Here is a 26,058-nt window from a genome sequence, read left to right as displayed (position 1 = left end):
CCAGAGCTATGCTTGTCTTGTAAATTTCTGTTTTCTGTATGTCATCTGTTTGTGATAAGTCTATGTTCTATATTCCACGTTGCCAGAGAGTGTATGAAGTATACAGAATATATCTGTATTGTCAGTGTGGTTTCTGTCCATGCACAATGGGAGGGTTACATCTTGGGAAAAACAATCCTCAGATAAAAGAGGTGACCTTCTCTCTGCTGTCTTCAGTTTGATACAGAAGAAATGGAGGAGACAGACAGAGGCTGTGTAGGAAATTTAAGAGCAACATTTTTTGGTGAATTTTATGGATTTTTGAGTCTCCTAAACTTTTAGATAATTTAATTGGTTACACATAAAGGACAAATATACAAAATTGTTAGACATCTCTTCCCTGCCCTCCTTGATGACCACAAGGGGGTAGAAATGATAAAGACAAGAAAGGGATAATTCATTGAACAATTACAAAATATCAACAGAGAACAAAACATATGTTCTGTATTTTTTCTTCTCTCTTTTCTCGAATGGGCTCTTGAGAGGGGGCAGCTGGGTGGCTCAGTGAATTGAGAGCCAGACCTAGAGATGGGAGGTCCTAGGTTCAAATCTGGCCTTAGATACTTCCCCAGTTGTGTGACCCTGGCAAAGTCACTTAACCCCCATTGCCTAGCCCTTACCAATCTTTTGACTTGGAGCCAATACACAGTATTGACTCTAAGAAGGAAAGTAAGGTTTTTTTTTTTTAAAAAGTGGGCCCCTGAGGAAAGGAAAGGAAAGAGAAAAGATCAGAACAAAAAAAAAGGGGGGGGGAGGAGATTTGATCCCACAATTGGCTCACAATTTGATTTGATTTTTAATTCGATTAGATAATAAAGATTGATATATAACTTGAACATTTGCTAATGATTTAAATATGTATTGTGGGTATAGTATAATTTATTTCATTGTGATAATTGGTTACCAATTAAAATAAAATTTAGCTAAATTTAAGAATGTACAAAACTTATAGTGAAAAACTATTTATTAGGACTTGCAATGTATAATGATTACAAATTTGAATGATTAGACTTATCAAAAATGATTGGCAAAAGGGCCTTTCCTAAAAAAGAATAAACAGTAGATGTCTAAAACCATCAGCAAGCATCATCTGCAGTGGGGGTAAATCAGAAGCATTCCCAATAAGATCAGGAGTGAAACAAGGACGTACATTATCACCTCTATTATTTAACATTGTATTAAAAACATTAGCAGTAGCAATTAGAGATAAAAAAGAAATTGAAGGTATTAAAAAAGGCAATGAGGAGACCAAGTTATCGCTCTTTGCAGATGATATGATGGTCCACTTAAAGAATCCTGGAGAATCAACTAAAAAACTAGTGGAAATAAGCAATAACTTTAACAAAGTTACAGGATACAAAATAAACCCATTTAAATCATCAGCATTTCTATGTATTCCCAATCCATTTCAGCAGCAAGAATTAGAAAGACAAATTCCATTCAAAATCAGCGTAGACAATATAAAATACTTAGGAAGCTATCTACTACGACAACCACAGAAATTATATAAACACAACTACAAAACACTTTCCACACAATTAAAACTAGATCTGAACAACTGGAAAAAACATTGATTGCTCATGAGTAGGACAAGATAACATAATAAAAATGGCAATCCTACCCAAATTAATTTACTTATTTAGTGCCATACCTATCAAACTACCAAGAAACTTTTTTTACCTAATTAGAAAAAAGTATATCAAAGTTCATTTGGAAGAACAAAAGATCAAGAATATCAAGGGAAATAATGAAAAAAAATGTGAAGGAGGGAGGCTTATCAGTCCCAGATCTTAACCTGTACTATAAAGCAGTGGTCATCAAAACAATTTGGTACTGGTTGAGAGACAGGAGGGAAGATCAGTGGAATAGACTTAGGGTAAATAACCTCAGCAAGACAGTGTATGATAAACCTAAAGAGCCAAGCTTTGGGGACAAAAGTCCAGTATTTGACAAAAAATGCTGGGAAAATATGGGAAAGATTAGGTTAAGATCAACATCTCACACCCTACACCAAGATAAATTCAGAATGGGTGAATGATTTGAATATTAAAAGGAGTCTCTGAGTAAAATAGGTAAACATAGAATAGTATACCTGTCAGATCTTTGGGAAAGGAAAGATTTTAAAAACAAACAAGAGTTAGAAAATATTAAAAATGTAAAATAAATAATTTTTATTACATTAAGTTAAAAAAGTGTTCGTACAAACCAATGCAACCAAAATTAGAAGGGAAGTAAAAATAAGGGGAAAAATCTTTATAATCAAAACCTCTGACAAAGGTCTAATTACTCAGATTTATAAGGAGCTAAATCAATTGTATAAAAAAGTGAGCCATTCCCCAATTGACAAATGGGCAAGGGACATGAATTGGCAATTTTCAGATAAAGAAATCAAAACTATCAATAAGCCCATCAAAAAGTGTTCTAATCTCTTATAATTAGAGAAATGCAAATCAAAACAAATCAAAACAACCTAGCAGATTGGCTAACATGACAGCAAAGGAAATAATAAACACATTAATGAATTGCTGGTAGAGTTGTGAATTGATCCAACCATTTTGCATGATAATTTGGAACTATGCACAAAGGGTGCTAAAAGATTGTCTGCCTTTTGATCCAGCCATAGCACTGGTGGGTTTCTACCCCAAAGAGATAACTGTACAGAAATACTTATAGCAATGCTCTTTGTGGTGGCAAAAAAACAATAACTGGGAAATGAGGGGATGCCCTTCAATTGAAGAATGGCTGAACAAACTGTGGTATATGTTGGTGATAGAATGCTATTGTGCTGAAAGGAATAATGAACTGGAGAAATTGCATGTGAACTGGGACAACTTCTAGGAATTTATGCAGAGTGAAAGGAGCAGAAACAGGAGAACTTTATACATGGAGACTGATACACCATGGCATAATCGAATATAATGGACTTCTCTACTAGCAGCATTGCAATAATCCAGGACAATTCTGAGGGACTTATGAGAAAGATGCTATCCCCATTCAGAGAAAGAACTGTGGAAGTAGTAACACAGAAGAAAAACAACTGCTTGATCATATGGGTCTATGGGGATATGATTGGGGATGTAGACTCTAAGCACATATTAATAATATGGAAATAGGTCTTGATCAATGACATGTAAAACCCAGTGGAATTGCTTATTTTCTATGAGGGTGGGAAGAGAGGAGAGGAGGGAAAGAACATGAATCATGTAAACATGGAAAAATATTCTAAATTAATTAATTAAATATTTTTTCAATTAAAAATGCTTGGCAAAACTGAATTTGAGATTTGATTAAGTGTATTTAATAGCTAACCTATGCAAAGTATGTGCAACAAATATTAGATCAGAATATTATTCATGAAATTTAATCAATTATGTAAAAATATTCTGAAGTATCATTTGAAAGTTCTAAAGTTTTAAATCAATATCCATTGAGAATAATTTAATATCAAGGTTAAAACATGTAAAGTTTATAAGCATAGTATATTTTTCCTCATTTCCCAAGCAATATACACCTAGTAGGATGCAAAGCCAAAAATAAATTAAAATCAGGACACTTTTAGATAATATTGCAAAAGACTTACAGCTTCCTATAAATTTATTAACCACTTCCTCACATTAAACATAAATTTTAAACCTAAGGTATTAATTAGCAACGCCATTAACTTTTAATCTGGTATGAAAATAATACTGCAACCAAAGTTAAAAATAAAAATATATTTGAAAAATGATATATATATATATATGTATATATAAATATATCAATAGCAATTGAAGAAACGAATTAAACATCTAAATGGAAATATCAGAAATGTAAGATTATAAAAAATTATGGGGGGGAAATCTAGAATGTGTCTTTATACCAAATGCAAATTGTATAAATTTTTAAACAAACAAAGCACATTCAAAAACTATTTCAACAATGACTATACACCACTGGGACTCTGATTAATCTCCAATTAACATGTCACAAGTATTGGATTTTTGACAAATTTGTTATATATTGAGTGTTACCAAGACACATACTTTGTGCAAGCACGATTCTACAAAAACTAAAAATATGTGTTTAAGTTTCAACTATGTGTAGAAGCAATTTGTTAGAATTTGTTTACTTGCATTTTTTGTTTACATGTTTACTTGCAATGATATATGATTGATATTGTAAACTAAAAGTTTAAGGTAAGTTGGCTCTGACAATATATAAAAAATATTATGTTATGTATTAGGATAATGTTGGTTCTCTTCCAAGTCCCTAACTAGCTCCTGTTATGCCAGCCATCATTAATCAAGATAATGTTAGTGGAAATTTAATTCCCAACAAATTCCTTAACCCTTCTTTTGTATAAATTGGGAAGAATTGCCAAATAGTTTAAGAATTGTCAGTGAGTATTGAAACTCAAAAGGAGTCCAGAAAATTATTGGAAAGAAAAATTGGTTATCGTGACTTTTGAAATCAAATCTTTTCATTGTGTATGTAAATCTTGCAAATTTTTCAGCTCTAAGCTGCAATTGTGAGATTTGCTGTTTAAGGTAAAAGCTTTTGAGATTGCAACTAATATTATTTTTTGAGTTTTGAATTCAGGTGTAGTTGTCTGATAGATCATTGAACTGTATCCACCACTCAAGAGAAAAGACAAGGAAGGTTTTGTGAAGTACAGTTGTCACTGCATGACTGATGAATAACCTTGACTCTTACCTAAAGTCAAACAGTGTTATAACCCTTTCCCTGCTTTTCCTTTCAAAGCAAATTGTTCAGCAATCAAATTCTCAACCAAGAGGGTAAGATAGAAATAGAAAGAATCCACTAATCAGTTCCAAAATAAATCCCCAAATGACATCTCCTAGCAATATTATAGCTAAATCTAAGAGCTCCAATTAAAATATAATGGATTATATAGGATTTAGCAGTTTCCATATTAAAGGTTTAGAAGGCTTAGAATATGATATTCCAGAAGGCAAAGGATGTAGGTTTACAATCAAGAATTACCTACCCCGCAAAACTGAGTATATTCTTAAAGGAGAAAAAATGGTCATTTGATAAAATAGAAGATTTCTAAACATTTCTGATGAAAAGACCAGACTTAAACAGAAAATCTGATGTTCAAATACAAGATTTAAGAGAAGCATAAATAAATAGTAAAGAGAAAATTTAAGGGATTTAATAAGGTTAAATTGTAAGAGGAAATAAACGTGAAAACTATTCAAGTGGTGGACCTCAACTTCTCCCTCTAAGATCTACATAAATTGAATCAGAAAATAAACAAGAAAGAAGTCAAGTAAGTGAATGAAATTTTAGAAAAGCTAGAACTAACAGATCTCTGGAGAAAGTTGAATGAGAAAAGAAAGGAATATATCTTCTTTTCAGCAGTACATGCCCCCTACACAACATGTGACATGTATCAGGAATTAAAAACTAAACAACCAAATGCTGAAAAGCAGAAATAATGAATGCATCCTTTTCAGATCATAGCACAATAAAAATTACAATAAATAAGATACAGGGGAAAACAAATAGAAAATTAATTGGAAACTGCATAGTCTCATTCTTAAAAAGAGGTGGGTCAAAGAAAAAATTTTTAAAATGATCAGTGATTTCATTAAGGAAAATAACATAAAAATTCATGGGATATAGTGAAAGCAATACTTAGGGGAAAATTTCTATCTCTAAATGCTTACATCATTAAAATAGAGAAAAAGCAGATCAATGAATTGGATGTGCAACTAAAATATATAGAAAACTAACTAATAAATCCCCAATAGAAGGCTGAATTGGAAATCATAAAAATCAAATGGGAAATTAATAAAAGTAAAAGATCCATTGAACTAATAAATAAGACTATGAGTTGGTTTTATATAAAACAAAGTGGATAAAGCATTGGTTAATTTGAATTTAAGAAGGAAAGAAAAAATCAAATTACCAGTATTAAAAATGAAAAGAGTGAATTCATCATAAATGAAGAGGAAGTTAAAACCATTACTAGTAGTAATTTTGCTTAATTATATGCCAATATGTGTGGCAATCTAAATGAAATTACAAAAACATAAATTATTCATATTAATAAATGAGAAAAGAGAATACTTAAATGATCCCATCTCAGAAAAGGAAATTGAACAAGCCATCAATGAACTCCCTAGGAAAAAAACCCCAGAGCATGATGGATTCACAAATGAATTTTATCAAGTATTTAAAGAACAATTAAGCCTAATATAATATAAACCATTTTGGAAAAAAGATAAAGAAGTCCTGCCAAATTCTTTTTATAACACAAATATGGTGCTGATACCTTAAGCAAGGAATATCAAAAACAGAGAAAGAAAATGATAGTCTAATTTGCTTAACAAAAATAGATGCAAAAATTATAAAGAAAACACTAGCAAGAAGACTATAGCAATATATCATAAGAATCATTCACTATGACTGAATGGGATTGATACCAGGCATGCAGAGTTGGTTTAACATTCAGAAATTTTTAGTATGATTGACTCCATCATTAACCAAACTAACAGAAGTCATATGATTATTTTAACAGAATCAGATAAAGCCTTCAACAAAATACAACAATTATTCCTATCAAAACACTAGGAAGCATAGCAATGAATAGATGATTTCTTAAAATGATAAGTAGTATCTATCTATAGCCATCAGCAAGTATAATCTGCAATGAGAACATATTAACAGGTTTCCTGATGAGATCAGTAGTGAAGCAAGGATACCCATTACTACCAGTATTAAATGTCACCTCAAATGCCTACATTAGGGGACAGGCATTTCTGAAGCATCTGTTCTGTGCCAAGCACTGTCTTAGGCACAGGGGAGTCAAAGACACAAAGCAAACAGTTTCTGTCCTGAAAGAACTCTGTCTACTGTGGGAAAAGTGAACACAGATGAGTAACTACAAAACAAGCATGAGGAGTCATTTCAGTTTCTGTCATGGGTGGAGAAGAATATAGAATTCCCCAGGCATCTGCCAGGTAAAAGCAGAATTCCCTTTGCCTTGTCCAGTGCAACTATGATAACGGTGACTTCTAACAGGGACCAAAGAACCACCCATTCTGTGGGTTACGAGATCCCCAAACTAGGAATGGGAATACGAAGGGATTGGCAATTCTTTCTGGTAGTGATGGCAAGACAGCTCACCAAACTCTTCCAAATGTATTAGCTGGCTCTGTCTTTGTCTTCTGTGCCAGAATTTGCCATGAATAGGACTTAGATATTTCTGAGAAAATATCTCCTTCTTTCCCCTTTAAAATGAATGTAAATACAAAAAAGCTTCAATAAACATATTTTTAAAGGATTGTATTAGTTTTCCTGCTTGCCACATCATGCTGTCAATTCAGGTGGAATTTTTAAGCCTATGAAATCTTAGGATCACTTGCAAATAAAAAATAGTGATACAAGACACCCCCATTACACACACACACACACACACACACACACATACACACACACAAACTCTCTCTCTCTCACACATTCCAAAATACAAATAAAACTGAAAAGCAAACATTTAAAACCTCTCTTACCTGTATTTGCTGAATAAGTTTTTCATCCTCTGGTACATTTGGGTCAATTGCAATGACCACGTCTTCATAGCCATTGCCATTGAGCTTAATGAGGGATGCACCTGCTCCCTGAAGCAGAAATAGAGTCAGGATTAAAACAAGCATCTTAAATGACACCATGACTGGTGCTGCGTTCTGTTCTTCCTTGGCCTAAAAAGCCTCTCTAGGAAATTTACTTCCTTTTGTCCCTCTATATATGCTCTTCAAAGTTAGCACCAACATACTGAATTCTGACCTCACTTCCAATGAAATACAACTCTATTGTTTTGTTTTTCTCCTGCCAGAAAGACTCACCTCAATCACACTTAAAAAGGGGGGGGTGGGGTTGGCTTGTTTATGCACCACCAAGGAACACTGTCCAAAGCAAATACTAATCATAAATATATATATATATATATTATTATATATATATATATATATGTAGGAGGAAGAGGTGGATGACAAAAACCCTCTGTCTTGCCACTACACTTCAGTGTCTCTAGAAGGGGAATGAGGACAACAACTTTGTAAATCCAATTCACAATATACTCTCCTGGGTCCTTTTCAAAATGAAGGATGAACATACTGGCAATGGACTTTAAGAGCTCGGGGTCATCCACTGCATGGCTAAGAAATCATAATGGTGGAGATTATTGTTAATAATAAGGATAATGATCAATTTAAAATTATGACTACTTTTTAAAGTGTTCAGAACTTATTGTAAATATATTATTTTCCAGGTTTGGTAAAGAATAATGTGTATTTTCATTAGAATATTAATGACTTTTAATGTTGGGAATTTGGGAAATTAAATTATACTATGAATGTTATGATAATATACTGTTCAGTGACTTTATAACATGGGAAAGAAAACTGATCACAATAACAAAAATAACACATCTAAATAGGACAAAAGTTCTTAATCTGGGGTCCACGGATAGATTTCAGGGAGTCAAAAAAATCCAACGGAAAAATAAATGACATCTTTATCCTCCCTATCCTACACCCAAAAGTGTGAATTTCCTTCAAGTATTTAAAACCAGGATTCTGAGAAATCCATCGGTGTTGTTTTGTTTTTTTTGTTTTGTTTTTACCAGATTGCCAAAGGAACCCAAGAAACAAAAAAGTTCAAGAACCTGCCATGAAATAGACTTTACATCTGCTGTGCCTTTTTCTGAATATTGTTATTATCTCACTGGATCCTAACCACAATCCCATGAGGAAGATACTAGTATTCATTCAATGGACATTCATGACTCATTGAAGCACCTCCTCTATCCTATACCCTAGGCTAGGTGGAAGGTCTGGATAGAAAGTCACAATGATTTTCTCTATGCAGCAAACAGGATCATAAAAAGAAAAATGCATCTGAAAAGAGGGAAAGAAGAAAATGGAGTCACAGGAATCAGCTTCCCTGGTCAGGAGGTGATGGGGACATTGGACTTCCTATGTTGAAGAAAGGTTTCCCATAGACTTGAACAAGTCAGCCAGATATGATTGCCATTCCTTGTGCCTGCCAGCCTGTTACAGGCTGGACTTTGCCCTATGGCTTCATCTTTTATTGCTGCTTCTCCTGACCTATGCCTTCACTGGCAGCTTCTGCCCATTGAGACCACTGGGGCTCTGGAGTTGGAAGCTTTGAGACTGATCTCAAATCTTGGTTCAGTCACTGATTCACTCCGACTCTGTGCAAGTTCCTTAACCCTTGCTTATCCTGATCGTGGGGTTCAGGGGCCAGTTCTTCAAATCCTTTTCCTATTAGCTGATCTGGCCAAAACTTTTGGTAATTGACCAATGAGATATTGAGTATGAATTCCAATCTTCAAACGAAAAGTATATTAATTTGTTTGTCGATTTATAAACCATATAGAACCATGAGATGTAGAATGTGGGAAGCATTTCTAGCTCAGCATAAATCCATTGAGATGAGTTGAGAATATAGTCCTCAGTACCACCCCACAATGAACAAATACATGTATTCTAAAGAGGAAAATGGAACAGGGTCCATTTTCCAGACCCTGTTGGGGTGGAAGACTGTACTAAGGGCCCCTAAAGCCAATCCAGCCTTGTGAAAAGAATCAGGGAAATGGAAAGAGAAAGAAAATGGGCTGAGAGACCTTTCTACAAATGTTCCATAACACTGTCCCCCCTCCCTGCTCTTCCCAGTGAGGCTTCAAACCAGCAGCAGCAGCTGCTGTAGAGAGAACCTCAGAGCCTCAGTGCTGGCTATTCTGAAGGCCTCTCCCTGAAAACAACCTGACCCAGTCGAAGGGGCACCCAGACAGCAGGGAAACAGAGAGAGACTGGGGTAGCTTGTAACCCCCTGGCTGGATCCTTCCATCTGAGTTTCAGGGAAGGTTCCTGCCTCAAGGCATACTCAGTTCAACCCAGGGAAAGCTAATCTTATCAGGAGCCCTGGGAGCTCCTGGAAGCCGCGGCCCCTCCCCCCTCAGAGTGCTGGCTCACCTGGCTGGCTAAGGCACAGAAACAACCACCCCACGGAAAGAAGGGCCAAGCCAGGCTTAGAGCATGGAAGTAAGGCAATGGAGAAGCATCGGGACGGAGCTGAGGAGAGCAGTAACAGGGAAACACCAGAAATTCCTGGCTTCCCCAGGAAGACAGAACAACAACTGCATAGAATGGACCATCTGCCTAGGGCTAAAACCTCTGAACGCCAGACAAAGATAAGAAAAGCTAGTCCTCCCCACTCAGATAGAGATAAAGCCCCCAAATTCCAAACAAAACAAGAAAAAGGGGGCAACTTTGGACACATTTTATGGAGCAAAAATACAAAACACAGAGGAGATAGAAGAGGAAACACAAGCAAATGCTCCGAAACCTTCCAAAGGAAATGGAAACTGTCCACAAACCGATGAAGAATTTGAATCAGAAAGGATCAAAAAGATGGAAGCCTTCTGGGAGGAAAAGTGGGAAATAATGCAAAAGAAATTCACACATCTACAAAACCAGTTTGACCAAACTGAAAAATAAAACCAGGCTTTAAAGCAAGAACTAATAAAGCAAAGCCAAAAGGCCAAGGAATTAGAAGAGAATATCAAATATCTCACTGACAAGGTGACAGTTTTGGAAAATAGAGGGAGAAGAGATAATTTAAGAATAATTAGACTTCCAGAAAAGCGAGAAATCAACAGGACACTTGACATCATAATACAAGATATAATCAAAGAAAATTGCCCAGAGATTCTAGAACATGGGGGCAATACAGTCACTGACAGAGCTCACAGAACACGCTCTACACTAAATCCCCAAAAGACAACTCCCAGAAATGTAATTGCCAAATTCCAAAGCTCTCAAACAAAAGAAAAAATCCTACAAGAAGCCAGAAAAAGACAATTTATATATAAAGGAATGTCAATCAGGGTCACACAAGACCTTGCAAGTTCCACTCTGAATGATCGTAAGGCATGGAACATAATCTTCAGAAAGGCAAGAGAGGTGGGTCTCCAAGAATCAACTATCAACCAAGAATCAGCTATCCAGAAAAACTGACTATATACTTCCAAGGGAAAGTATGGGCATTCAACAAAATAGAATATTTCCAAGTTTTTGCAAAGAAAAGACCAGAGCTCTGTGGAAAGTTCGATATCCAAAATCAAAGAGCATGGAATACCTGAAAAGATAAATATGAAGGAAAGGGAAAAGGAGAAAAATGTTTTCTTCTTCTTTTACTCAAACTCTCTTCTATAAGGACTACATTAATATCAGTCTATTTATACTAACATGTGGGGAAAATGTAATGTGTAAATAGGGGGAAAAGAAAGACCAAATAGAATAATCTTTTTCACACAAAGAATCACATGGAAAGGGGAGGGAAAGAAAACTCCTATAAGAAGGAGAGGAAGAGAGTTTTTACTTAAACCTTACTCTCAGGGAAATCAACTCTGAGAGGGAAAAACAGCCAGATCCATTGGGATCTTGAATTCTATCTTACCCAAAAAGGGTAGGGAGAAGGGAAAATCAAGGGGAGTAGGGGGGAGGGAACACAAAAAAGGGAGGGAAGAAGAGGGGGCAGGGGGAGGAACAAAAAGGGAGGGACTAAAAAGGGAAATATATCAAGGGAGGGGACAAGGGGGACCAATTTAAAGTAAATCACTGGACTAAAAGGTAGAGCCAAAAAAGGAAAGGTTAGAACCAGGGAAGGATATCAAAAGGCCAGGGAGTCCACAAATGATAGTCATAACTTTGAACGTGAATGGGATGAACTCACCCATAAACCTAGAAGAACAGCAGAATGGATTAGAATCCAAAACCCTACCATATGTTGTCTTCAAGAAACACACATGAGGCGGGTTGACACCCACAAGGTCAGAATTAAAGGATGGAGTGAGACCTTCTGGGCCTCAACTGACAGAAAGAAGGCAGGAGTGGTAATCATGATATCTTATAAAGCCAAAGCAAAAATAGATCTGATCAAAAGGGATAGGGAAGGTAATTATATTTTGTTAAAAGGGACTTTAGATAATGAGGAAATATCACTAATCAACAGGTATGCACCAAATAATATAGCACCCAAATTTCTAATGGAGAAACTAGGAGAATTGAAGGAAGAAATAGACAGTAAAACCATATTAGTGGGAGACTTAAACCAACCATTATCAAATTTAGATAAATCAAACCAAAAAATAAATAAGAAAGACGTAAAAGAAGTGAATGAAATCTTAGAAAAATTAGAATTAATAGACATATGGAAAAAAATAAATAGGGATAAAAAGGAATACACCTTCTTCTCAGCACCATATGGCACATTCACAAAGGTTGACCATACATTAGGTCACAGAAACATAGCACACAAATAATAAATGCAGCCTTTTCAGATCACAAGGCAATAAAAATAATGATCAGTAAAGGTACATGGAAAACCAAATCAAAAACTAATTGGAAATTAAACAATATGATACTCCAAAATCATTTAGTTAGAGAAGAAATCATAGAAACAATAATTTTATTGAGGAGAATGACAATGGTGAGACATCCTTTCAAGATGAAAAGGGGGACAGCACCTCCGATGAAGAGGAAATTAAGGCAATCATTAAAAATTACTTTTCCCAATTATATGGCAATAAATACACCAATTTAGGTGATATGGATGAATATATATATAAATACAAACTGCCTAGACTAACAGATGAAGAAATAGAATTCTTAAATAATCCATATCAGAAAATGAAATCCAACAAGCCATCAAAGAACTTCCTAAGAAAAAATCCCCAGGGCCTGATGGATTCACCAGTGAATTCTATCAAACATTCAGAGAACTGTTAATCCCAATACTCTACGAACTATTTGACATAATAAGCAAAGAGGGAGTTCTACCAAACTCCTTTCATGACACAAACATGGTACTGATTCTAAAACTAGGCAGGTCAAAAACAGAGAAAGAAAACTATAGACCAATCTCCCTAATGAATACAGATACAAAAATCTTAAATAGGATACTAGCAAAAAGACTCCAGCAAGTGATCAGAAGGGTCATCCACCATGATCAAGTAGGATTTATACCAGGGATGCAGGGCTGGTTCAATATTAGGAAAACCATCCACATAATTGACCACATCAACAAGCAAACCAACAAGAACCACTTGATTATCTCAATAGATGCAGTAAAAGCCTTCGATAAAATCCAACACCCATTCCTATTAAAAACACTAGAAAGCATAGGAATAGAAGAGTAGTTCCTAAAAATAATAAACAGTATATATCTAAAACCATCAGCCAATATCATCTGCAATGGGGATAAACTAGGTACATTCCCAACAAGATCAGGAGTGAAACAAGGATGCCCATTATCACCTCTACTATTTGTACTAGAAACACTAGCAGAAGCAATAAGAGAAGAAAAAGAAATTGAAAGCATCAAAATAGGCAAGGAGGAGACCAAGTTATCACTCCTTGCAGATGACATGATGGTCTACTTAAAGAATCCTAGAGATTCAAGCTAAAAGCTAATTGAAATAATCAACAACATTAGCAAAATTGCAGGATACAAAATAAACCCACATAAGTCATCAGCTTTTCTATATATCTCCAACACAGCTCAGCATCAAAAACTAGAAAGAGAAATCCCATTCAAAATCACCTTAGACAAAATAAAATACCTAGGAATCTATCTCCTGAGACAAAGACAGGAACTATATGAACACAACTACAAAACATTCTCCACACAACTAAAACTAGACTTGAACAATTGGAAAAACATTAACTGCTCATGGATAGGACGAAGCAATATAATAAAAATGACCATCCTACCCAAAATTATTTATCTATTTAGTGCCATATCCATTAAACTCCCAAAATATTTCTTTACCGATTTAGAAAAAAGCATAACAAAATTCTTTTGTAAAAACAAAAGATCAAGGATATCCAGGGAAATAATGAAAAAAAAACAGATATGATGGGGACGTTGCAGTCCCAGACCTTAAACTATATTACTAAGCAGCAGCACTGGCTAAGAGACAGAAAGGAAGATCAGTGGAATAGACTGGAGGAAAGCGACCTCAGCAAGACAGTATACAATAAACCCAAAGATCCCAGCTTTTGGGACAAAAATCCACTATTCGATAAAAACTGCTGGGAAAATTGGAAGACAGTGGGGGAGAGATTAGGAATAGATCCACACCTCACACCCTACAGCAAGATAAATTCAAAATGAGTGAGTGACTTAAACATAAAGAAGGAAACCATAAGTAAATTGGATAAACACAGAATAGTATACATGCCAGACCTTTGGGAGGGGAAAGACTTTAAAACCAAGCAAGATATAGAAAGAATCACAAAATTTAAAATGCATAATTTTGACTACATCAAATTAAAAAGCTTTAGTACAAACAAAACCAATGTAACTAAAATCAGAAGGGAAACAACAAATTAGGAAAAAATCTTCATAGAAACCTCTGACAAAGGTTTAATTACTCAAATTTATAAAGAGCTAAATCAATTGTACTAAAAATTAAGTCATTCTCCAATTGATAAATGGGCAAGGGACATGGATAGGCAGTTCTCAGATAAAGAAATCAAAACTATTAACAAGCACATGAAGAATTGTTCTAAATCTCTTATAATCAGAGAGATGCAAATGAAAACAACTCTGAGGTATCACTTCACACCCAGCAGATTGGCTAACATGATAGCAAAGGAAAGTAATGAATGCTGGAGGGGATGTGGCAAAGTAGGGACATTAATTCATTGCTGGTGGAGTTGTGAACTGATCCAACCATTCTGGAGCACAATTTGGAACTATGCCCAAAGGGTGATAAAAGAATGTCTACCCTTTGATCCAGTCATAGCACTGCTGGGTCTGTACCCCAAAGAGACAATTGACAAAAAGACTTGTACAAAAATATTCATATCTGCGCTCTTTGTGGTGACCAAAAACTGGAAAACGAGGGGATGCCCATCAATTGGGGAATGGCTGAACAAATTGTGGTATATGTTGGTGATGGAATACTATTGTGCAAAAGGGAATAACAAAGTGGGGGAATTCCATGGAGACTGGAACGACCTCCAGGAAGTGATGCAGAGTGAGAGGAACAGAACCAGGAGAACATTGTACCCAGAGACTAATACACTGTGGTATAATCGAATGTAATGAACTTCTCCATTGGTAGTGGTGTATTGGCCCGGAACAATCTGCAGGGATCTAGGAGAGAAAACACTATTCAAAAGCAAAGGATAAACTATGGGAATAGAAACACCGAAGAAAAGCAACTGCCTGACTACAGTGGTTGAGGGGACAAGACAGAGTAGAGACTCTAAGGGAACATTCTAATGCAAATATTAACAACATGGAAATGGATTTGAATCAAGAACACATGTGCCACCCAGTGGCATCACGCATCAGCTATGAGGGCTGGTTGGAGGAAAAGAAAATGATATTTGTCTTTAATGAATAATGTTTGGAAATGATCAAATAAAATATTATTTAAAAAAACACTAGAAAGCATAGGAATAGAAGGGTCGTTCCTAAAAATAATAAACAGTATATATCTAAAACCATCAGCTAATATCAACTGCAATGGGGATAAACTAGACGCATTCCCAATAAGATCAGGAATGAAACAAGGATGCCCATTATCACCTCTAATATTTGACATTGTACTAGAAACACTAGCAGTAGCAATTAGAGAAGAAAAAGAAATTGAAGGCATCAAAATAGGCAAGGAGGAGACCAAGTTATCACTCCTTGCAGATGAAAATTGGTGCATAGCATCTATTGCATTTGAATAATACCTTTCCTCTTGGTCTCTTCTTTCAGATGTGAGACAAGATTAAGAAATCATTCACATCCACTCTTCTTTTTCTTGGTCTTAAGATATTTGTATGTGTCGTGGATATCAGATCCTTATTAAAGAAACATACTACAGTAATTTTTTTTCCATCTAGCTACATTAATTTTGCTTGTTCAGAAGATTTTTAATCTTCTGGAATTGAAATTATATTTTTTCATCCTTTGTATTCATTTCAGTTCCTTATTTACATATGTATTCTGGCCAATCTGTATCTGTGAACAGTATATCTTTCTTCTGTCTTTAATTTGTTTATGTTGACCTTGTATGTTTAGATTATAGATGTTTGGTGTTGATGATGATATATTGTGCATTTTTTCTCTTCTATTGCTTTTGTTGTTATTGTTGCTAGTCGCTTGCAGAATGCTAATGATTAGTTTGGAAAGGAGCAGTTACTATTGATTCCTTAATTAGTTATCTCTTAACTGGGATAGGGCTTTGAGAAGTTTTCTTTCTAGTATAAAGCCCAGGAAGTGCCCTTAGACTGGAAGAGTGAACCTGTGGGTGAGAAACAGTTCTTAGAAGAGCTTGCAAGAGCTATGAATAGTGTCTACCTTGTTTTGAGAGCTTATTCACCTGTGTTAATTCTTTTACTTAATGGGCCCTTGAAAGGTAACTGAGGGACTACAGATGGAAAAGAAGAGTGAAAATAAAGTTATATTCTGGAGAGGATTTTTATTGACACATTTATTGATGCCTATGATTTCCTCTTAGCTCTGGAATCTGTGTTCATTCTTGAAATTACCTTTCATATGCTTTGATTTGATCTTTGTATATGCTGTAAGTCCTAGTAGAAAAAAGTACAAAAGGACAGAGAGTGTTTGGGGCATTTTTTTTTTGTATCTCCAATATATAGAACATTGCCTTACATGCAGCTGATGATGCCTGTTAAGTTGAATTTGGCCTTTTCCCCTAAATCAAATGTGAACTTCAGAGTTACTTCATTTGTGATCATAGTCATCTCCAGGAACTGTCCGTGTCAGATTAATATTGTCTCCTTTAGTTTTAGCTTCAAGGTTGGTGATTTTATATGGTGGGAAAAAATCAGGTTTGTGGTCATTTGGAATATTTTTGCCACAACTGAATGCCCTGAAGATATTCTGCAGAAGTGTTCTTGTTTATCTTGACCTCCCTTCTCAGTTTCAGGTTTGGGTGGATTCCTTTTTATTTCAGTAAAGGAATCCTTACCCTTTGATTTTGTATAATATTAGAGGTTGAAAAATTACTACTCTTTAAGAACAAGTCACCTCAGTAAAACAGTCTAAAAAGAGCAAGTTTCAAATTGATGTAAGGAAAATCATCCTAACAATCAGATCCTTTTCAAAGTAGATTTGGGTAACTTTTGGAGGTTGTGAGTTTCTCCTCATTGTGGGTTGATGCAAGCAACTTGCAGAATTGCCAATGATTTTGATAAACTACAAATGTAGTGTATTGTGGTATCTGTTTGCAAAGTAAATGCGAAATTTTGCCAGATTTTTAGTGAGCACAGAAACTCCTGGTTAGAGGGTTCTTTTGTTAGATCTTGCGATGCATAATGGTTTCAGTGAATTGAGGATTGTCTCAATGTGATTGATAGCAAGCCTGACCCAGAGAGGAATGTTTATTCTATAAGGACAGAAATTGTGCTGGCCACTTTATAGATGTAAAAGTCATCCAGGAAAAGTTGCTATGTTGTTGAGAAGAACTTATTCTAGAATTTAAACTTGGGGTTTTTCAAATCAGATGTTATTTTAATATGTGCTGTCAGAAGTAGAAGTCATGTGACACACAAGAAGTTTTTAAAGTGGTTCATCTGTGCATGGGATTTAATGATATAAGTGCTAAGAATCTGATACTTTGCAAAGGAGGGAATTTTCGAACAGTGTTGTCTTTGACCAAGGTTATATGAATTGTTTTTTAAAAATGTGCAAAACGCATAGAAAGGAATTTGTAATCTAGAGATGAACACGTATTCAGATACCAAATGCTGGAAATTAGTAATGCTGAGTGAATGCAAAATATGTATGCATTTGTATGATGAAGAGAATTAAGTTTTCCACCTACATAGGTGAGGGGTATATCATATGTAAACTGTATGTCCTTAACAAGACAAATTTAACCAGCCCTGAAATCAAGAGGGCTTAGCATGAGGATTAAATACAATTCCATATGGTGTCTTTCCTCTACTTACAATAATGGGAAAGAGGAGAAGCCAGAAGAAATAATGAAGTAATCCCAATAAGAAAAGACAATAAAATTGAAGTAGATGAAGCAGATCTATCCCTTCCTACATTTTTTTAGGAAACAGACCCAGCCCCCTCCCCCTCAGGAGGTCAAGCAGTTTAGGCAGGCCACAGAATGGACTCCAATTAGCTGAAGAATGAGAATTAGGAAGGTTGGGAAACAAAAGGAGCTCCAGGAATATCAAAGAGGTCAGGCTGGAATCCCAGGTAACATGTAGCTAACTAGGGAGATGTGATTAAGTACATGTGAAAGTAACCAACCCCTGAGGACAAACCTAAGGATGGTCCACTCATCACTAACCTCACATAACTATGTTTGTAATGAGGTTTGTTTGATTGTCAAAGAAGAACCTGTATGTGAAAGGAAATAACTTTATATCTTATAACCTAGCTATATAAGTTAATAATTGAATTTTGGGGTGTCTGGATTCGTTTTTTGAAGTGTTCAACTGCAATAAGAGTAAGGAATAGAGATACTGACTGATAGTATGAATTCTAGTATGAAATAGATATAAATTGTAATAATGTTGATGGAATTTAATCAGGAATGTAGCAATGTTTTGAGCTAAAAGAAAACTAAACTGGAGGTTCTATTCTACTTTAGACAGAGGTCTGAGAGGAGTACAGGTAAATGCTTTGCACTTCAGTTTGGATACACTGAGAGATTGCTAAAAGTTTTAATCAAAGTTATTTGGAAGTGGGGAGTTCAAACTGAAATCCACTGAGAGTAAATTATTTTGAAAGGGGGTTTGATGCATTCAACATTTTAAATTATAGTAAGCTCACTGGTTAAAGAAGGATGGGACATAAATAAATAAAAGCCAAGCAGCCTTGGGATCAATTGCTCAGAAGTTATTAACCCCTTCTTTGCACACAGGAAGGAGAAGGAAGTGGTGATACTTGTTCCACACTGATACTTAGGCACTGAAATAGGGATCTCAAAAATGTTGACAATCACCGTGTGTTAGAACTTAAAGATGAGTATATTTTAAATGTATATTTCGGAGCTTTTAAGATGCTCAAGTTTGGAGCTGTGGAATCTCAATGCAAACATTCCATGCCCAGAATGATAAAATGAGTTAAGTGATATGTAATTGATAAGTTACATCACATGAATTTTGGGAATATGCTGGTTCATATTTTGTTAACATTTTTGATCTGTATAAAGATATTTGTGGCACATAGTAGCCAAGGACTGGGTAGGATGTTAAAAATGGCATATATGTGAAAAATGTTTGCTCAGAATTTTATGATTTTTATGTGAGTTGCTGCTAAAATATGTGTTTAAGTATTGTTTGGATGTAAACATCAGCTCATTGTAAACCTATACCATAGATTTTGTTCAATACTCAGTGGTTTCCTCAGTTTACCAATTTGTATTCTGAAATGAAATTAATAACTGATGTAATCTCTTAAATCAGAATTCATTTGGGTTACTGACTAACAATTGCAGTGATACAACTGTATGTTTCTTTGACTTAAGCAAGTGAGAGAAGATGGGAAGGTATGAAGAAAGGGACTTTGATCAAAAGTCCATAAAGTTTGAGTATGCAGATTTGTAAGGAAGAATGGAAGTCTGTTTCTGCTTTTTAATCAGTGTTTGGGAAAGAGACAGAGAGATAGAGAGAAAGAGAGATGGAGAAGGAAACACATAGGGAGGTAAAAGAGAACAGATAGATGTTCTGCTCTCATACTTGGATCCTTAACTTAGGGATAATATATAGAATTAATGTACATGTTGGGGAAAATCACACATGATTCTTTAATTTCTCTGGAAAGTTAATCTGAAGTGATTCCTGTATGGCCTTGTCTTAGTCTTTCAGAGGGCCTATGTCCAGGAGATGACACAGCTCTGATTTATATTACTATGGAGCTACTCAATTCAGCACTCATGTTTTTTTTTTTCAGGTTTTGTGACTAAAGTGCGATGTGTAACTTATTGCCAAAATATGTAAGAATAACTGCTATAATGTAGACTCATAGGCTTTAAGGAATCCTTAGAGAGGGTAAATGATCAGAAAAGCTTGTTTGAGGGTATGGAGATTTGTTTCTGAACTGCCGATAAGCAGAATTTCTCTCAGCTGACCTGGGTGAGACTTGTCTTTTAAAGCAAAAGAAGGCTTCTGAGATTTTTTTAAATAACATTATTTTATTTGGTCATTTTCGAGCATTATTCATTGGAGACAAAGATCATTTTCTTCCCCCCCCCCCAACTATCCCATAGCCACCATGTGATTCCACTGGGTATCATATGTAATCTTGATTTGAACCCATTTCCATGTTGTTGGTATTTGCATTAGAGTGTTCATTTAGAGTCTCTTCTCAGTCATATCCCCTCAACCCCTGTAGCCAAGCAGTTGCTTTTCCTCGGTGTTTTTACCCCCACAGTTTGTCCTCTGCTTGTGGATAGTGTTTTTTTCTCCTAGATCCCTGCAGATTGTTCAGAGACATTGCATTGCCACTAATGGAGAAGTCCTTTACGTTCGATTGTATCACAATGTGTCAGTCTCTGTGTACACTGTTTTCCTGGTTCTGCTCCTTTTGTTCTGCATCACTTCGTGGAGGTTGTTGCAGTCTCCATGGAATTCCCCCACTTTATTATTCCTTTGAGCCCAATAGTATTCCATCACCAACATATACCACAGTTTGTTCAGCCATTCCCCAATTGAAGGGCATTCCCTCATTTTCCAATTTCTGGCCACCACAAAGAGAGCAGCTAATATCCTTGTACAAGTCTTTTTCCTTATTATCTTTTTGGGGGTACAAACCCAGCAGTGCAATGGGTAGATCAAAGAGCAGACAGTGGTTTATTGCCCTTTGGGCATAGTTCCAAATTGCCTTCCACAATGGTTGGATCAGTTCACAACCCCACCAGCAGTGAATTAGTGTCCCTACTTTGCTATATCCCCTCCAGCGTTCATTACTTTCCTTTGCTGTCATGTTAGCCAATCTGCTAGGTGTGAGGTGATACCTCAGGGTTGTTTTGATTTGCATCTGTCCAGTTATGAGAGATTTAGAACACCTTCTCATGTCCCTATTTATAGTTTTGATATCTTTATCTGAAAACTGCCTATTCATGTCCCTTGCCCATTTATCAATTGGAGAATGGCTTGATTTTTTGTACAATTGATGTAGCTCTTTGTAAATTTGAGTAATTAAACCTTTGTCTGAGGTTTTTATGAGGATTGCTTCCCAATTTGTTGCTTCCCTTCTGATTTTGGTTACATTGGTTTTGTTTGTACAAAAACTTTTAAATTTGATGTTATCAAAATTATTCATTTTGCATTTTGTGACTCTTTCTAAGTCTTGCTTTCTTTTAAAATCTTTCCCATTCTGTGTTTGCCTAATTTTCTTATAGTTTCCTTCTTTATGTTCAAGTCATTCATCCTTTTTGAATTTATCTTGCTGTAGGGTATGAGGTGTTGATTGAAACCTAATCTTTCCCACACTGTCTTCCAATTTTCCCAGCAGTTTTTATGAAAAAGTGGGTCTTTGTCCCCAAAGCTGGGATCTTTGGGTTTGTCATATACTGTCTTGCTGAGGTCTCTTTCCCCCAGTCTATTCCACTGATCTTCCTTTCTGTTTCTTAGCCAGTACCAAATTGTTTTGATGACTGCTGCTTTGTAATATTGTCTGAGATCTAGGACTGCAAGGCCCCCTTCCTTTGTATTTTTTTCATTATTTCCCTGGATAGCCTTGATCCTTTGTTCTTACTAATGAACTTCGTTTTGTTTTTTTCTAAATCAGTAAAAAAAATTTTGGCAGTTAAATGGGTATGGCACTAAATAGATAAATAAGTTTGGGTAGGATGGTCATTTTTATTATATTGGCTCATCCTACTGTAAACCTTAAAATTTCTTAGACTTATGAATGTTGGAAATTTCCCTGTTGGGAAATTCATACTTGGAAAAAATTTCCTACTGATAGTAAGAACTCTATTGGAATGTGAAAACCCTTGGCATGGGAGGGTCCTTCTCCTCCCTTCTTAAGATTACTTTAGGACAGAAACCTTTTGCTAAACAATGGAAAGGGCTTTGACCTATGCTTAAGCATAGAACAGGAAGTTCTTTGAGTCATGATTGATTTTAGAATTGATACAATAGAGATACTTGGAATGACAGAACCAGGTCTTGGAACTTACAATCTCCACCCTACTCAGTCTAACAGGATTTAGGAAGGGCTGCAGCATAGATCAAGATTTTATTTGAGAATATGACCTACAATAGACATGTGCAAAGGAAACAGACCTCTGGGAGGTTCTGGGTTAAGCCAGAGCCAGCATTGGCACAGAGGAGACATCTACAGTGATTGGTAAATGTGAGAACTGAGGGGAGGGGACTTAGATGGTTTCCTTAAAGATAGCGGGGTCTGAGGAGAGGAGGAGGAGAGGTTTTGCTCTGAGAGAGGTGGCTCTGAAGGAGGACTGAGGAGGTTGCTCTGTGGGAGGACCAGGAGAGAAGGCTGGCTCTGAAGGAGGAGAATTCTCTGGAAACATTTCTTGAAAGGAGGCTCTCTTGAAGGTGGAGCCTGAGGTTGGCATGAGAAGCCTTACCTAGAGAGATCTTGGGTGAGTGATAAACCAACTGACTGATTTATTCATTCTTATTCCTTTCTTCCTTTCTCTCTTTTTCTATTGATTAATCAGTGTATTATAAATTAAATTTCTCTATAAAACCCAGTTGGCTTGGGCATATTCATAAATTGGGAATATATTCCCTGGCGACCATCTTATATTTATATAAAACCAAGACACAGTAGAAAACATATTTCAGCAGTCATAATTGATATATATATTTCCCTTGCTCCCAAACATTTTAATTATCACAGTTTATGGCTCCCACTCTCTTATCTACAACTATTTAACACTCAAAACTATTTTAAATCTAACACTACCCATGAGCAGTTAATGTTTTTCCAATTGTTCAAGTCTAGTTTTAGTTGTGTGGCGAGTGTTTTGTAGTTGTGTTCATATAGTTCCTGTGTTTGTCTCGGGAGGTAGATTCCTAGGTATTTTATTTTGTCTAAGGTGATTTTGAATGGGATTTCCCTTTCTAGGTTCTTGCTGCTGAGCTGTGTTGGAAATATATAGAAATGCTGATGACTTATGCGGGTTTATTTTGTATCCTGCAACTTTGCTAAAGTTTTTGATTATTTAAATTAGGGCTTCTGGGATTTAATGGTGACAAAGCACCCCAAGAACAGAGAATGTCCTGGGGTGGTGCAGAGGCATGTTCTGGTGTCACCTGGGAATGGACCTCTTCTGAATATCTAGGCTGTGTAAAAAATGGACTTGAACTCTGGAGTACAATCCCCACAAGCCTTTGCTCCACTTCCCCAAAATGCTTTGTAATCTCACGGGAATTCTGAGGTGGGCCGAGATTGAGGAAGGATTTATGCTGGTGACAAAGGTTTTGGGTCTCTTCTGGCTCTTTTTCCTTCTTTTGGACTTCCGTTTTGGAGCAGAGGCGTCTCTTGCATGATGTGAAGTTTTTTTGTCTAGGCCTCTGACCTAGGCACGTGTTTTTTCTTAATCCTGTATTTTCTTTAATCCTTACTCCTTAATAAACCTCTAAAAAATATAATACTCCTTGTAGAGAGAAACAAATTTCTACCTGCCTCAGTCTCCCCATATTCCTAAATTTTAATCTTTACAGCTGCTACATGAAACTACTTACTTTGTCCTTTGTGACATGAGGAAATCTTTTCCCTGCCTTTTCCTATAATTAGCACATAATGCAAATTGTAATATTACAGTTTCCATTGCCTCAAACAACCTTAATAATTGAAAATTCTTAAATTGTTAGGGAACATACATTGAGATGTAGGTGAGGTTTATTCATAGATGACTTGTATTTGTAGCCTTAATTTTCCACAGTTGAAGTTTGGACTTTGAGCTTGAATCTATAGCTCAAAGTTTTTTTGAATTTCTCCCAGAATCTAAGGTAAGCAATACATCCATAAAATATTGTTACTCAAGTGTATATAGATGGTTATAGTTAATGTGTGCTTTGCAAAAGGATATTCTTTCAACTCAGGCATCTATTCCTGTCAGAAGATGATTTCTGAAAAAGTCTGTTGGCTAAGATACCCAAATGCAAATGTGTAATGCCAATTGCTATTGTACTGATTTTCTCTGTTTCTATCTGGTGTTCTAGTTTTTGCCCTAGTCCTGGTTTCTACACTTCTCTCTTAGGAGCTGACTCTCCCCCTTGTGACCTGTCTGCCAATCAGGGGAAGCAGTTACAGGTCATCCTTCAGATCTCCAAGCTGTTCCCCACCTACCTAGGACCCATGCATGCACTAAGGACACGCCCCTAAAGCCCTGGACATTGCTTATAGTCAATACCTCTCTCTCCTAACAGTAGACAGGGACAACTCTACAACAATTCTCAGCTCTGCTCTGAAGAAGCTACAGAAACCTGAGACCATTGCCCCTTTTCCCTTAGATATTTGGAGAGAGGGGAGATGACCCCCAGGAATTCGGGGAGAGGAAAAGAAAATGATCTATGTCTTTAATGAATAATGCTTGGAAATGATCAAATAAAATATAAAAAAAAAAAAAACCTGAAACTGACTGTGACTCAAATAAGGAACTCCTTATGGCAAAACTCATATTTAAATGAAAGAAAGAAGGGAAAACCATCAGTCTGTTCACGTTTGACCTAAATAATACCTCATATAAAGATTTAAGGAATTAGATGTAGTAATTAAAATACCTAATGAAATAGAGAATGTAAACTGATGAAAATGTTTCTTGATGCAATGACTCCTGTACTCTGGCTCATGAATAGAGAGAGCTGCTAAGGGAACCTGAAGCTGTTTATTTGTGATGGATGGTAGGAATAAGAAATGCTGAGGGATGCTAGTACAGGGAAGCTGCCACACAGGGGGACTGCTCTGAGGAATGCCTACTGATCCCTACCAATGACTGATGGATCAATCTATTTCCTAACCACCTCCTCCTTTTCACTCCCTCCATTTTCCAACCCTCTCCTTCCTGCCTCCCTCACCTCCCAGTTCTTCTTGAAGCCTTTGGCTTCTTCCCTCCCCCCTGAGTGAACTATAAAGGTACTCTTTTCTTTTCCATTTCAAGTCAGGGGGTTTATTGGGATAACATGACTGGAAACTGAGGTAAGAGGGATGAGGATGTCCCTAATCTAAAATGAGGGCAAATTGAGGGTTTGAGAGAGCAGTCTAGTCACAAACTGTGACAGAGAGACAGTTAGAGAGATGGATGAAGGACAGCTGTTGAAAATCTTCTTTTTCACCAAGCCACCAAAAAAATCTCTCCTTCAGCTTGGCTTTCCTCCAACTCTTGGTCAGTCAAATCTCAGAGAGTGTAGAGGTTTCCCCTTGATCAGAAAGCCCCAAACCAAGCCAGCCCTACAAGGTCATGGACAGAAGCTAACTGGGACCAGTTCTCAGCTTCTTCTCTTCCAGTCAGGCTCAACTGCCTCTCCTCCTCCTGGGAACATTCTGTCTGGAACCTTCTTCCTGATTGACAGACAGGTCCCCATCCTTGCCTCTTGCATCTTGGCTTGTCCTGCAAAACCTCTCTCTCTCTTCCTGTCTCTATCACACTAAGGAACTGTGGCCAGAAGTTCACAATATTGTATGGGAAGCAGCAACAGAAAACATTCCAAAGGAAAAGAAGAGCAAGAAACCAAAATAGCTTTCTGATGATGCTTTATAATGGATGAGAAAAGCAAGTACAAGAAACTGAAAGGAGAAAGGAAATGTATGGGATGGAATTGTGCATTATTCCCCAGTATACATTAATAATCATAGATTGGCAACTTCCTATAGAAAATTAGTGAGTTAGGTGCCCTTTTCTAGGGAGATATCAGTCTCTCCTTATGAAGAGTAGAGAGATCCCCCTCCCCAAGCAATTTCATATATATTCATACCTAAATATAGACCTTTAACATACTCTTTTCTAATATGACTAAGAGATGCCCC

At 36.3% G+C, this 26,058-nt stretch overlaps 1 protein-coding gene across 1 annotated transcript in view; it reads right to left on the bottom strand.

Annotated features, from left to right (window-relative positions):
• The window catches only part of LOC100009776 (calcium-activated chloride channel regulator 1-like), a 61,486-nt gene extending 53,717 nt beyond the window's left edge, over positions 1-7,769 (bottom strand). The window contains exon 1 of the mRNA XM_056815394.1: positions 7,557-7,769. Within this exon, the coding sequence (XP_056671372.1) occupies positions 7,557-7,715 (159 nt within the window). The 5' untranslated portion in view covers positions 7,716-7,769. The remainder of the gene's footprint in view (positions 1-7,556) is intronic.
• Between the last annotated feature and the right edge of the window lie 18,289 nt (positions 7,770-26,058).

The sequence above is a fragment of the Monodelphis domestica genome, chromosome 2 (assembly GCF_027887165.1).
Source record: "Monodelphis domestica isolate mMonDom1 chromosome 2, mMonDom1.pri, whole genome shotgun sequence".
Lineage (NCBI taxonomy): Eukaryota > Metazoa > Chordata > Mammalia > Didelphimorphia > Didelphidae > Monodelphis > Monodelphis domestica.
The sequence above is the reverse complement of the archived record's forward strand: the minus strand, read 5'-3'. Positions and strand labels throughout refer to the sequence as shown.